The 15,381-nt window shown below is 35.1% G+C and overlaps 1 protein-coding gene across 1 annotated transcript; it reads left to right on the forward strand.

Annotated features, from left to right (window-relative positions):
- The first annotated feature begins 6,187 nt into the window (after positions 1-6,187).
- Positions 6,188-12,261, forward strand: LOC125662161 (uncharacterized). Its single transcript, XM_048894335.2, has 2 exons — positions 6,188-6,331; positions 11,079-12,261. Exons 1-2 carry the CDS (start codon positions 6,283-6,285, stop codon positions 12,104-12,106), a joined length of 1,077 nt encoding a protein of 358 aa, XP_048750292.2. The 5' UTR covers positions 6,188-6,282; the 3' UTR covers positions 12,107-12,261.
- The last annotated feature ends 3,120 nt before the right edge of the window (positions 12,262-15,381 follow it).

Below are 15,381 nucleotides of genomic sequence, written 5' to 3' on the forward strand. Positions count from 1 at the left end.
TGTTCGTTGAATACTTCATTCTGGAGTATTTTCAAATATATCAAAATTTAGATTCCGCAGTTTGGTGCACTTGCATTACATATGGTGGGTGTGATCGATCAAAATGGTGTGCTTACTCCTCCTAGACACTAGATCCCACTTCTGGTATATACAGCAGCCCGTATTTGTCCTGCTCTTAATTCTTTTTAGAAATTGTGAGATTGAATAATGTTTATTTTGCCCACTCTCCATTTAACAATATAATTTGATGAACTTGATTTTCAGCTTTATACTTACTACAAGCAAAATGATATGTATATGATTTGACGCATTCATAATGTGTGGGCTATAGCGGTTATATGAAATATCTTAAGTATCAAGAACTTGTGTATTCTGCATCATATTAAAAAAGTGGCATATTGTCCTTCTCTATATAGCGCGTAACAAAGTGTCCATACTAAATAAGACATATCGTGGTCAACATTTGAATTCTATGCCGTGAAAATTATTACTTTTACTTATGTAAGTATCATAAACTAACTGTCCATTTATACAAGTGATTACGAAGAAGTTCAACTCGACACTGAAACATTTATATCACGTATTTATCATTGTTAGAGAGGAATATGATATAACAATGAGTAACTCTTTAAAAAATGAGGCATGCTGGTGTATTGTGTACGGATTACAATGCCTCGGGTGTCTTAATGTATGCTTCCTAGGAGGCTGAGAAAGTTCTAAATTGGTATACGGTCTGCCGGGGTATCAATGCATTGTAAAGCGCTTTGAGGAGCATACGCTGAGAAAAGCGCTATAAAAACCAACTATTATTATTATTATTAAACCGAGCTGGTAGTAGAACCTGTCGTCCATCTTTCTATTTTCATTTTCCACTGAAATGTACATTTCTATGTATATGTTGTAATATAATTTAGTGTGTTACCAATGGAAAGTTACACTTCACATTCACACTTACTTTAAGGTATTCAAACACAATCAGTTCTTCATGGATATGATTTAAGTGCAGGTATCATATATTTAATTAAGCTCTTAATGAGTTTTCATATTTAAATTCTAAATAAATACAAAAACAAACTTAATATACCGCGTACATAAATGTAAAATTTAAGTATATATCTGTACAAAGTAATACCACATTAGAGTATTGTGGTTCTAAAACGGTTTGTTTAGTTTGCCAATCGTTTTCTTAATTATGATTTGATATGTGTATTTCAATACAGCATTTTGATAATAAATGAGAGAGTAAACCACACAAGCTTGGTATGCTATTTTTACACAGGCATGCACATGTACTGTTTAATTTAATAAAATAAAGTATCCTACCCCTTTTATTTGATTCATTAATAATTCACTCAAAATAGTACATATATTAATATCGTTCAACGCGACTCTGTTAGAGATTGTTCTGTAAACATGGACACTAAAGTCATTCCAAAGTGGAATTATTTTTATCACACATAACAAACATATACAGAATATGTTCTATTTTAATATTGCGTGCTGTTTATCTACAGACAATGTAGACCTATTTAATTGTAGAACAAAACATATAACAAACATATTTTTTTTAAATTGCGGCGATGAAGTAACAAGATAGGAATGGCTTTGACAATGTCGAACGGGGATATTATTGTGTGAGGAAAACAAGAGGAATGTCTGTCGTTAACCCTGTTCAAAAGTCAGAGTGAATTTTAATGCATATTTTGGATGTATTTATAACCATTCAATATGAAAAAATACTTGTGAGATATCTTGATTATAATATTTCATAAAATGACACCACCTGTGTAGTGTTAAGTTGATTGTGGAAGTTAAAATGGAAGGATCTAAAGTGGATATTTGTAAACCAAATTGTATACAGTGTTTAAAAGAAGACTTCAAAGTCCTGAACATAGACATACATTTGAAACTCTACAGAAGCTAGATTGTTTAAATAAAACTTGTATTTGTATTCCTCCTCTCACGTTTTTTGATAGTTTTCTTGTACGTGATATCTGAGGAAATTTATAACAATCAATTAGAAATATAAACCATTAAGAATCATTATAATCGCTATCATTTTTATTAAGAAAATATGCATTTAACTTCAGCACTTACATGCGTGTCTCTCCTTCACCAGCATACTCGGTGATGAATTTCAGGAGGTTCATGAGATCTTGACAAACATGTGAAGTAATCTTCCTGGTCATTTCAATAATGCATACATTGCATGTTCATAAATGTATGACTGCACGGATAATATAATACAATTCTGATATTTACAAAATGTGTGTTTATATTTTGTGATGATATAATACAGCTCTGATATCTACACAAGGTGTGTTTATTCCGTGATGATTGAAAGCATTTCTGATATGTACAGAAATTGTGTCTGTATTCTGTAATGGTAGAATACGGTTCTGATATGTAAACAATGTATTTAGGTATCCCGTGATTAATACAGTTCTGATATCTACACAGGGTATGTATTTCGTGATGAAATAATACGGTTCTGAAGTCTACACAAGGTGTGTCTGAATTCCGTAAGGCTAAAATTCAGTTTAGATATCTACAAAAGGTATGCCTGTATTCCGTGATGATTGAATACGGTCCTGATATCTTCACTATACGTGTTTGTATTCCCTGATGATGGGATACAACTTTGATATCTATATGGATTTTTGCATTCTTTGATATCACTGTTCGTTATCCTCACTTTTCATCTACAAAAGGGTTATTTGTATTTCGTGATTAATACATATCTGATATGTACACAATGTTTGTCTGTATTCTGTGATGATATAATACAGTTCCGAGGTCTACACGGGTGCGTCTGTATTCCGTGATGAATGCAATATCTACATAAGGTGTGTCAGAATTCCGCAATGATTGATGATTTTTGATGTCTACATATCTGTATTTCATGATGATTAAGTACATTTCTGATATCTTCACAATGTGTATCTGTTTCCCCTGATTAAGCGTTGTGAAAACAATCAATATACAATTCTTTATTTAGTTTCTAGGCTTCAGCTCAAAAGCTGAAAATCATAGTATGATATCTTTATTTACAGAGCTACTACTTTCATTCGATTCATTGATAACGATAATACAGTACTTGCGAGAGCTAGGGAGGTGGTGCTTTCGGTGATGGGATAGTTGTGTACACATTAGTTTGCCTGACTGGGGAACTTGTAGCCTGGGTACATTACTTTCGGGGACTATAAGCTGACAGTAGAGGATTAATTACTTTCGAGGATAGGAGAGCAGGTAGTTGTGTATACATTACTTTAGAAGACTTGGGATCTGGTAGTGAGAATACATTACTTTGGAGGGCTGGGGAACTGGTACTGAGATCACTTTACCATGCATTGGTCAGTTATTGATATATTAAGGGATCCTTGTTTTTTGCCTAATTCTCGTTAAAAACAACAACAACAACAATATCAACGATAGTAAGGATTCGCTATAGTGCCAACACATACCGTCTCACGGAACCTTTATTGTTCAGTTCATACTCGAAAAAAAAGGTCCGTTACTTTCACTCCTAAATACCGAAGTGATTCACGGTGGAACATTCACTATTTTTATTAAGCATCTTAACTTGGACACTGCACCGGGATGAACTGATTGATTGATTGTTTTGCTGTTTTCCGTCACACTAATTGATTTCTCAATTATCTTGTGGCGTACAGTTTTTATTGGTCGAAGAAAAAATCCAGACACAATGTATCGGGGAAGAGACTGCCGATCGACTGAAAGTAAAACTGGAAAACTTTCTCACTTACCGGTGTGAGCGGGATTCGAACCCACGCCGACCAGAGGTGAGAGGTCGTGTGGTTTTGAGCATGATGCTCTAACCCCTCTGCCACGGAGGCCCTTGCACCGGGATCGATATTTGGTTTCAAGTGTCTAGGAGGATTAGTGGCACCATGAGAACCGGTCACGCCCGTCTTGAGTCCAATATCTAGATCAGATAAACCGAGTAATCTGCAGTCGGAATGTGTATGTAGTCTTTAGGAACAGTGTAACAATTGGTACGATACTCGCCAGGCAGCATTCGACCTAATGCCAAATTTAATTTGAATATCAAATCGTTATAATGACTGTAGATTTAGCAAAATATTGACTTTGTACCAAATTGTCGAAACCCTTGTGAAATTATTGTTGTCAGTAGCCTGCCTCTATTTAAAAACTAAGTATACTAAACACATACGTTTGTGTATTGAATCAATTGAGGAACACAAACATCATAATTATGCTGGTGGTGATGGAATATTGCTACATAACTATGGGAATTTCAGGTCGGAGAAGCTGAAGTCACCCTGGTTGTCATAAAGTTGAAGGATTACTTTGCCTTCAACACCTGTGCTCAATACGATATCCAAATACGAAGCAGATGACTATGTAGTGTTTTTTTTATTTCGAGTTAACTGGGATATATCGAATCGACATATGAGTAAGAAATTAACAATGATGAATGTTAAAAGATGAAACGTCATATACTCATCTAAATTTTGCGATCAAGGCCACATCACTAGTTTTGAAATTACAGGGAAGTTGGAGGAGGATTCCGTTATTCCCATCTCACGTGACCCTCCAGCATTTTTTTTAATATAACGGACAAATTCACCATAGAACATTTACGCCATTCCGCGATGGATGATTGATAAACGCCACAAAAATTATGGTATTTTTGAAATAGGATGCACGATATTTCTTTCTGGTATGTTCATAAATGCATGAATTCTTGAAATATGTGCATGCATGTATTTATGATTTTACAACTTTCCATACCATGTGATTGAAAAATGCCAATCATAGTTGAGGTAAATAATTTATTATCACTGTTTCTATTGTTTTATTGAAATATACATAACGTTTTCTAGCTTATGAAGTGTAATAGTTTCCAAAGTGCTATTTATGAATACAACTACTCAATTCAGTCACGAATTTTTGATTTAAAAGATTACAACTTGTCTACCTAGCTGATCAGTTCAAGATGAATAGGGTTTAGTAGGTTAGTTACCATTATAGTTATCCCGGTTTAATAACACTTTGATCAGTAGCAGGTCTATGGTTGTGAAATTGGTACCAAAGTAAAAACTGTTTGATCAGTTACAAGTTAACGTTTGTTTTTTTTTTAGAATAACGGGGTAGGGAACATTTGGTATAGCTCATCAGACGGTCTTTTATCCGTCAAGGATCTATAGTTGATGAAAACCGTGATTGAACAATGATTGATCTCTAAATCACATGAATCATATACAGATTACACAATCGAAAAGTGGGAAAACACATACATCCGGAAACACCAGAGGTGAGACCAGATATCTAGGCGGAGCTAGTATCCCCTATTTGCATGTACCAGTCACACTGGTAACGAGCCTATATATCGATCTAGCAAACGGATTAATCTGTACTCAATTTCAATATCGAAATACAGCCAAACAATTTATATCGAACGAGTCAGAAATTATTTCACATGATGACACGTAGTATTTGCGAATGTGATGATAAGTACACCCTACAATTTGCAAAATATTGACTTTAAAAGAGAATGATCAAATCCCTGTAACATCAACTTATTTGTTAGTACCCTGTGTCGATCAAAAGATCAAGAAATGTATACGTGTAAAACATACTCTCGAGTATCGAATCAGTTGGGAGACACATATACTATATGCAGGTGGTAATGGAATATTGCTGCATGAATGTTGTACGTTGAACATTAAAAACCCGAAATCACTCCGTCTGTGATTAAGATAAGTTATTACTTTGCCATTAACCTAGAAGGTGAAGATGTTCAGGAAAACAGCTAAACATGAAAATAATTGAAAATTAATGTGGATTCAGTTTCGAGTTTACTGGGATATACCACATTGACTTAGAAATTAAAATTGTTAGTAGACAATATGTCTATATCGGTTTGAAGGCTACAACAATGTAGAGGTTTTGTAGTAAATTATGCCTTGTAAAAGTAGAAATCATAGGCCAACTGTAAAATTATTTTTGGGATTGGAAAAGTTTCACAATAATCACATAATACATAATTTACATTTGACCACTGGTAAAGATCTCTACAAGAGGCTCAGACATTTAAATCTTTGATAGTTTTCAGAAAATGTCGGTACTTTAATTGTTTGAACATTGCGAATTGAAGTCTACTTCCAAGAATTTCTAGTTTCGTTTTAAAGTAAAGATATTTACCAATTGAAGTCAAGGTTTTATTTGATCTTTGTCTTGAAAGCGAGACATTTGTTTCTTATACTGCTATATTTCCGCCGTATTGATACCAGGATTATGGCAGAGAGGATTTGTTCCCATTATAACTTAAGATCCAAACGACAAAGTAAGTACAGAAGAAATTGAACAGTGATATATGCTTCAGTAAATAACTTAACATCGATGTAATGGATATTCAGTTAAGTAGAGACATGCCAAATCGATATTGGTAGAAATAGATCACGGAATAACCTCATTTAATTGATTAAGATAGAACAATGTGAGTCATTTTTCCTACTTATAATCCATTAATTTATGGTTGTTATATACATATTTCTCTGTCCAGAGTTCCTTCACATACTTCTTCAAAATAGAGATTTTGGTCTGGTTTTGATCTCTGTATTATATACGCACAAATATTGTTCGGCTGTTCCTCACATAATCGGGATTGGTTCACCTGCCTACTCCAGACTTACGGTGAGAATGGTCGGTCTACAATACGTGTTTTCTCCGCCTAACCACTTGATACTTCTCTAGTGATTCCAGATGTCTATGTTTCTACTATTGTCCAATAGGTATTCTTTATAAGATGCATACTGTTAACCACAGTTCCCTGAAGAAAGCATTACGTTATAGATCTAAAAAGAACACCACAAAGCGGGTCATCTGAAATATTTGATAAAAAGTGAACCCAATACATTATTTTATCATTAAGCACGCACAGATTCATCCCCAAAGACACACATGCATGTGCACAGTCGCCTTTTCCTTCAACATAAGTGAAAGGGATGATAATGCATGGCAGAAAAGGAGTCTTGCTAGTGTTTTGAATGTATGAAATTATTTATTGGTTATCTGGTACTGTTTGTCACATTTCATAACATACAACCTATTTAATCTAAAGTCAGTATTTCGCAAATTATATGGTGATTTCAGTGATTTATTTTGCCAATACAACCTTTCATTGGGTCAAATGATGCATGGCGTGTTTCAAAGCTATTGTTATGCCGTTCCTGTGACATTGATTTTGACTACGGGTTACTCCGTTTACCTGATCAAGATATAGGACTGACGGCGAAAGTGATGGGTTGACAGGGGATTTTTCTCCTTCCAGACAACTGGTATCACTTCTGGTATATCCAGGAACCGTATTTACCCAACCCTCTATTTTGTATTTCTTTTAGGAGTCACGGTTAGTTAAATTAGTCATGTTATTTAATTTCACACGCCAATAAACATGAGGCCAAAAATAACATAATTAATCACATGAAATTTGTTTATAAATACATGTTACGGTACATAAACAATAGTGAATGTTAGAGTTTTACAAAGAGGTTTACTTTTACAATCTACAGTGGTATTTTACAATTTGAAGGGGTCAATTGCAAATGTGGAAACTTTGAGAGTATTAGTTGCAAAATTAAAAGACATTGCGGCCTTGAACAGTAATATATTCTTAACTTCCCACTGGGGACTCCTTTTCACTCATATGGATGCATGCCCATTGCGGTTAAAGGGTTGCAAAATTCAGGCCTGCGTTCGGCGCGTATGGCCTTTGAACCGGGACGGATCTTTTTCATTTCACATGTGCTGTGACACGGTGCCCCCCCTTTTCTTGTCCCATACAATGAATCATCCCAGTTAACCGTCTGTTGTGACAAGCAAGGGGTACTGAGGACCCATTCTAACACAGGCCCTCGCATAGTACGGCATTCTGAACAAGAAAATGACAAGCGACCATATCGATAATATACAGTATATGCCACAATATCAGGGAGGAACAGATGTCCATGGGACTGGATTTTCCTGTTTCAGGCTATTTAAACTCATTTTTCTAGATCTGCCTCTCTGAGTTAAACTTTGCAAGGTATTTATGTGTATATGTAGTTCAACATTGGAGTGTCATAAATTCGTGGAAATAGGGTAACACTACATTAAGAAAAAAAATAGGTGACCACAAATATTGTTGATTTTACAGTGTACGTATTGATATTCATGAATGTACATATACACTTCACGTGTTGATTATCTTAACACATCTTCACAAGTCAAGGGTTATTGATTCGTTACCTCGCACTAACCCTTGACATCAGTCGCTATTTAAAAGTTGGGCTCGAGAAGAAGCATATGATTGGTTTGCAGCCTGAAGCTGCAAACCAATCAGACAACGGCTTTCATAATCGGTCGAAAACAAAACTAAACAGGAAACACGCATGGCGACGGCATTATGGTGTAGAATTTGTGGCCAATTAGTACAAGACAGATACCGTCGATTGATTTTCGGGAGTTCGTTTTGCTTGAAGAAACAATTAGACGAGGTTTTGGGGTATGAGCCGTATGAAAATGATGGATTGTCGAAGTACGTTTGTCGACTATGATTAAACAAATTGTCCAAAAAATAGGAACAACTTCGTAAGATAGCGATTTACCACTGCCGGGTTTAGTCCCAATAAAAACATATTTTCCTTCTCTGATACATGATATCGAAAGCTTTTGGTTTTCGGTCAAATGATCGATTTGATGTTTTTCACATATCTTTTCGTCAACGGACGCCAATTTTTACTTTCTGTTTATTCCCTTACCAAACTTTCATCTGAAACAAGAAATCCAATTGGCTGATTAATTTTAGCATATTGCGTCATCCTTCTTCTCGAGCCCAACTTTTAAATAGCGACTGATGTCAAGGGTTAGTGCAAGGTAACGAATCAATAACCCTTGACTTGTGAAGATGATCTTAACATTGAGGCCTAGAGTTTCAACACGAAAGAAAGGAGAGCAAGAATGTAGCATTGTTTTCAAAATTAGGTGACTATGGAAAAATATTTCGATAAGCCTACCCCGAGAATTTAAGTTTAGTATAAAGCTGCTATACAAAGGTATGTGTGTATGAGTAGGGGTCACTTTGTCCCTGGATGTGCCAGAAACTCAAGATGTGATATATAGATAACTTTTGAGAGCTGAGGACTGATAACCCATTATTTAGAAATGTGAATTTGTCAACTTAATGTGGGTGCTCCGTGGAACACTTACGATATACAGTGAAGCTGACAAGGACGTGCATACGATTTGAGCTGAAAAATTCAAATCTCACTTTCTTTCCATTTTTAATGTTTAGAGTGCCTAATGAAGGCATTTCTAATGGTTAGTAAAACTTCGAATACCAGTTGTCAAAATACATGAGATATACATAAATCAAAATTCTTTGATATGTAAACAAGGCTCGTGCTATATCTGTTGTTTACATAGGTTAAATATACTAGTAAACGTTCTGTTTAAAGCATATTTCTTTTTCAATTTACAAGATATTTCTGAACACAGTTATACAGTTTGTAGAGTTTGGTACAGCTCATATTTTTAACATTCTGTTTTCTATTAAGCCATACGTATGTAAGCCATATATATGTAAGCAAAACCATGTCGCGGACCTTGTTTAAACATCATGCTCTATCTCATTTGTAACTCAAGAAATGATATACAATTTTTTGCTGAGCATTTAAATACCCTTGTTAAACATTATACACATTGAAATTGTAAAAAAATTAATTATCAGATGAAAGCATGCCCATGTCGCTTTAAAACCATTATTTCGTTTAATGGCAATTTCTTGGTCCGTTTATTCATTTGTCAGTTTTCAGTTAACAAAATAATGTTTGAAAATCGAGACATTTCACTTAATAAATATCTGAAATCGAGTAGTGCATTGCGAAAGTGTCGAACAAATGTAAAAAGCATAATGCTTATAATACTGAATCAATAAATATAATAGCTGGTTTAGTGATTTTACTTAAGCAGCGTGTATATTTATTTCGGTATTATTTCTGTAGTTGGAGTTGATCTCTTTAGATTCTACAAGCCAGCCGTTGCTTGTAAAAGTACGCCACTTCATAAAACACAATTACACTATACAGTTTGGTACTAAACCTGAATGGATGACCACTTCATTTATTATTTCAAAGTGAAGTTCTTTGTAGGGAATTAATCGTGATATTTTTAAAACAGTTGACCTTTTATAAAAGTTAAGTATGTAAGTAGTTTTCAAAACCTATTCGTCGCCTAATTTTTGATTTTCATAATTACAGAGATTGCATTCTTTATCGTCTCAGGGGACATTAGACCATCTCCTTGCTTATCAAAATGGAATTGTAGAGGAATTATGCATGTCTGACAGATGCCTTTCCTGAAAATATTTCTGTCTATTGCAAACTTCACTTTAAATCATGTCTTCGGTTCCGTAAAACATTGTTCCGCTTTCTTCTACAAACAAATGCTTTAGAATCAATGAATGTTAGGCAACATTTATGAAACAAAACTCATATATCACATGATGACGAAGTCCCCTTTTGCTTGATTTTGACTTTGCTCGTCAGTAGTTTTACATATAATTCGAGAAGTACAACACTTTACATGACACTTACAGGAGTTTAAACCCTGCTCGTACCATGGTCGCGCCAAACCAAAGAGATAAATATAGGTAAAGGCGGCTCATTTGACAAAACGCTCCACAATTAAACGGGCCTTTCGGACAAAACTTAAAAGCGGACGATACGTTTCGAACCGAGTTTCAGTACGTTAGAGATCCCTCACTTGTACAGTCCTGAACGTTACTGCCTAAATTTTGGTACTTCATCTACAGTTGGTGACATCTCAACATCAGTGAAAAAGAAATATTGACGGGACGTAAAACAAACAACCTATTGTGACTCGAGGTTTCCGGGTTTTTTTCCAATCGAATCTGACGTACACAGTACGACTGTTTCTAATACCGGAATTTTTCTGCACCCCTATACGTACATATACTAATATCTAAATTAAAGTTGTCTTTGAAATTACTTTCTGAATATGCTAATACAAGTTTTAAACATCCTATAAAACAGGAGCTGATGCAGAGGAGAGTGAAGCCCAAACAAAGAGACCAAGACGAAAAAGACGGGGAGAAGAAAGTGGAACAATATCGACATCTACTACAGAGCATCAATCACAGGCCCGTAGTAGTTCAAAGAAAAGAGTTCATGAATCATTGGCGCCTATTACCGGAAAACCTCCCAACGAAGAGAGTAGGGAAGACGGGGAATCATTAGAGGGGGAAGTCCCAGCTTGTTCATCATTATATAAACATTATAAACCTGACAAAGATGGATCTTCTTCAGAAAAGTCCAAAGAAAAGTTCGTATCGGTTGAGATCCCAGTACTGCGCGACGATACGGACTTGCGCGATGAGAATGCTTATGTAGTAAGCGATTTGTTTCTCAACCAGGGGAGAGAGAATGCATCATTACTTTATTCTAGAAAATTCACGCCAGACGATAGAGGAACGATTGCAAATATATCAGAAATATCTGGTATAAAAGCTGAAATACATCTTGAGCAGCTTGTAGAGGCGACTGCTAGCAACGATAACAATGGTCTTGATATTTCTGGTACGTCAACACAGCTTGACAATGCTCAAACAGATGCAGAACAGGATGAATATGTTTATAGGATACTTCGCTTTGGAGAAGGTTATACGGGTGGTCTTCATCCGAAAAATATTGCTTCCAGAATAAGCATTCAGGAGCATGTTGCGAACGGCAGTAAAGGAATACAATCTAGGTATATTTCCTGCTGTAAAACTCTTTATGGTATTAGAAAACTTGGGGGAATTACGAACGAATCCAGTCGGATACGTGATGTTGTGAAGATCAATATCACAAAACTTAAGGAGCTTAGGAGCGAGGTTCAAATCATAGATCTGACGGATACCAGCATTCGAATAAATCATATTCGTCCTGAGTCAAATGCGTGGGGATATGCAGAAAGATTTGAAGAGGTGATTCTACGTCCCACTTCTCATATTCCTCCGGATTATGTTAAATATATTGGCAAAATTCATAAGAGAACATTTACACCAATGGATAACGCATGATTAATACAATAATAAACGCAGTTTGTGATATATCAGAATAACCAGACGATATAGGGATTGTTCAATGTGTGATTCAGCAGACGTGTTATTTCTGATTTTGTGTCAAATATATTTGTATGTAATGACATGTAAAAGTTATGAATAAAACAGTTTTTGAGCACTAATGTTTTAAAATGCAAGATAGAATTAATGTTTTACTTCATAATGTTTATTTCGTGTGTGATAGAACAATGTCTACACCCTGTGTGATTGAACAATGCCTACACCGAGTGACAGAACAATGCCTACACCATGTGATTAACCAATGCCTACACCGTGTGGTTAAAGAATACCTACACTGGGTTATGAACAATGCCTACACGTGTTTGAACATTGTCTACATCGTGTGGTTAACCATTGCTTACACCATGTGATAGAACAATGCCTACACCGTGCGGTTAGACAATGCCTGCACCGAGTGATTGAACAATGCTGACACCGTGTGATTGAACAGTGCCTACACCATGTGATAGAACGATGCCTACACAGTGTGATAGAACAATGCTACACTGTGTGATTAAACAATGCCTACACCATGTGATAGAACAATTGCTACACTGTAATAGAACAATGCCTACACCGTTCGAGGGAATACTGCTTACACCGTTTGATTAGGTAATGTCTACACCGTGTGTAATTAAACAATGCCTACACCGTGTGCGATAGAACATTGCCTACACATTGTGCGATAGAACAATGCCTACAGTGTGTGATAGAAATATGCCTACAGCATGTGATAAAACAATGCCTACCCCGTGTTATTGAACAATACCTACACCGTGGTTAAACAATGCCTGCACTGTTTGAGAGAATACTGCTCCCACCGTTTGATAGAGCAATGTCTACACCGTGTGTAATTAAACAAAGCCTACACTGTGTATGATAGAACAATGCCTACACCGTGTATGATAGAACAATGTTTACACCGTTTGATAGAACAAAGCTTACACCGTTTGATAGAAAAATGTCTACACCGTATGCAATTCAACAATGTATATACCGTGTGTGATTAATCAATGCCTACATTACGTGTGATTAAACACTGTCTTAAACCGTGTGTGATTAAATAATGTCTGCATTGTGTGTGATTGAGCAATACCTACATCATATGTGATAGAACAATGCCTACACTGTGTGTGATTGAACAATACCTACACTATGTGATTGAACAATGTCTACACCATATGATTAAACAATCACCCCCTCCCCCGCCCCGATTGTGACAGTATGTTGTTTCACAAATGAAGAAAAAATGATAAACATGCAAAAACAAAACTTGAATTATAATTGAACCTATTTCAAAATTTCAAATTATATTCATTTATTCTGGCTGATACCTTAAGACAATATCTTGTAAGGTAACCCCTCCCCCGAAAACAACATTGTAAAATATGATATATTTTTGAACACCCCCCCCACATACATATATCACTTTTTAATTTTTTAAATCGAACGTGCTTTTAGTCGATCTAGATGTGTTTAGGATAATTAAATTTGAATTTAGTTCTACACCTGGTACAATATGCATTTATGTATCACATCACATTTGAAATCATATGAGTTCGTTGTGGAAAAGAAAAGTTTGTCTTATTGGGGATCAATCTATGTGAAAGTTCATACATTTACCGATATCCTGCGGATTAGGGCTGAAACTGAAGAGATACAACGGGAAAGAAAGATTGAAACACAATCAATGTAAACTAAGGTGAAGTTTACGAGCCATAGTAAGAGGAACCAACATATTTATTTCATAATATATGAAATAGCTAAAAGGCTAACACAGAATATATGGTTGAATGGAATTAAAAGTCATCTGATTATTAATTCAAATGCTAATTTATACAAGTATTTAGCTTAGAAATGAACTACCAGAGGTCATCCCTTTTTCGTATTGGAGTGCTGCGGTCACTAAGTGTCAGTTAAACATGATAAATCAAACACAATGTATTCAACTTATTGATTTAATAAGATAAAAAGTTAACGTTGTTTATACATACCACACTCCCTGTGGTAAGCACACCCATTATTTCGTGTATATACATGTACCTGTACATTAATGACGTTTTGTCACGGGGGATATAAACCACGCGTGTTCTTTTCATTCTCCACCCATAGGTATTACTGCTCGCTAATACATCTATCAGTGCCGGCATTTCTTTTTTTTTTTTTTTTTGTAAACTGCTTTGTAAATTCTTATACAAATGTTTTAATTTCTAATTTTTAAAGAATAATTCTGAGCTTTCTAAAATTCGTATTATTAAATTATATTTCTATTTTTACCTTGTGGGTAATGCAAACATAAACTACTCCAATGTTTGCATAATTACTTGGTCGATTAGGAAAACAAAAAGATGAATTCAAATATGTTACATTTCAGAAAATATAGAGTTGATTCTTACGATAATGCTTGAATATACATTTACGCGAAATTCTGTGTATGCTGGAAGTCGCTCTAGTAATAGCAGTTTATTGTATGAATACTCAAGACCGAGGAAAGAAGCAAAACCTCCGAATGTTCCCACCTTGTGTATAAGGAATACAAAGAGTGCGAGGGAGAGAGGGCGATGTGAAAACGTTACTATACTAACGTGCAAAGAATAGGGACGATAATTGAATACAACACATGCAGTTAAGGGTACGTGTCATCAACTTCATATGGAACTATTTGTTTACAAAATAAATCATGAAGTCATTTCAGGTTAACAAAACTGCCACCAGTATACAAAAAATGATTTCTTGACATGGAATGTGAAATATACTATTATAGGTTGTAATTTACACTATTGTTATTTTGTTCAACCTCTTATATTCAGTTCTACATAAGACAACGTTTCAATTCCAGGAATGTTGCTATTTCATACGAATTCCTACTTTCAGTTTTGGTACAGCATATATTTGGTAAACAACACCCGTTTGAAAACGTCAGTCCTAAATTTAGTTACACAAGAATTATTACTGATTAATCATTATATTCATCAGAAGTATATTTAGAAATTAATCAAGCAATGTTTAACGTTAACAAAACACTGTATTCTTTGTTTTACCAATTTAAAGGTTTGTGGTATGCGTTGACTAAAGTTAGGAAGGTATAGGTGCTAGGAATTTTGGATTTAAGCTTTTTGGTAGTTATACAATTATATGGGATTTTTATAGTGCCTAAACAGAATGCGCTCTAAATTGCTATTTTTATAGATGTATATGTAGCCCTTTACAGCGTATTTTGTATACGCAGTATA

This window comes from Ostrea edulis, chromosome 8 (genome assembly GCF_947568905.1).
Source record: "Ostrea edulis chromosome 8, xbOstEdul1.1, whole genome shotgun sequence".
Taxonomy (NCBI): domain Eukaryota; kingdom Metazoa; phylum Mollusca; class Bivalvia; order Ostreida; family Ostreidae; genus Ostrea; species Ostrea edulis.

Coding starts and splice junctions, on each gene's coding strand:
- LOC125662161 (XM_048894335.2), top strand. CDS start 6,283: ATGGCAGAGAGGATTTGTTCCCATTATAACTTAAGATCCAAACGACAA. Junction 6,332..11,078: donor CTTAAGATCCAAACGACAAA/GTAAGTACAGAA, acceptor CCTATAAAACAG/GAGCTGATGCAGAGGAGAGT.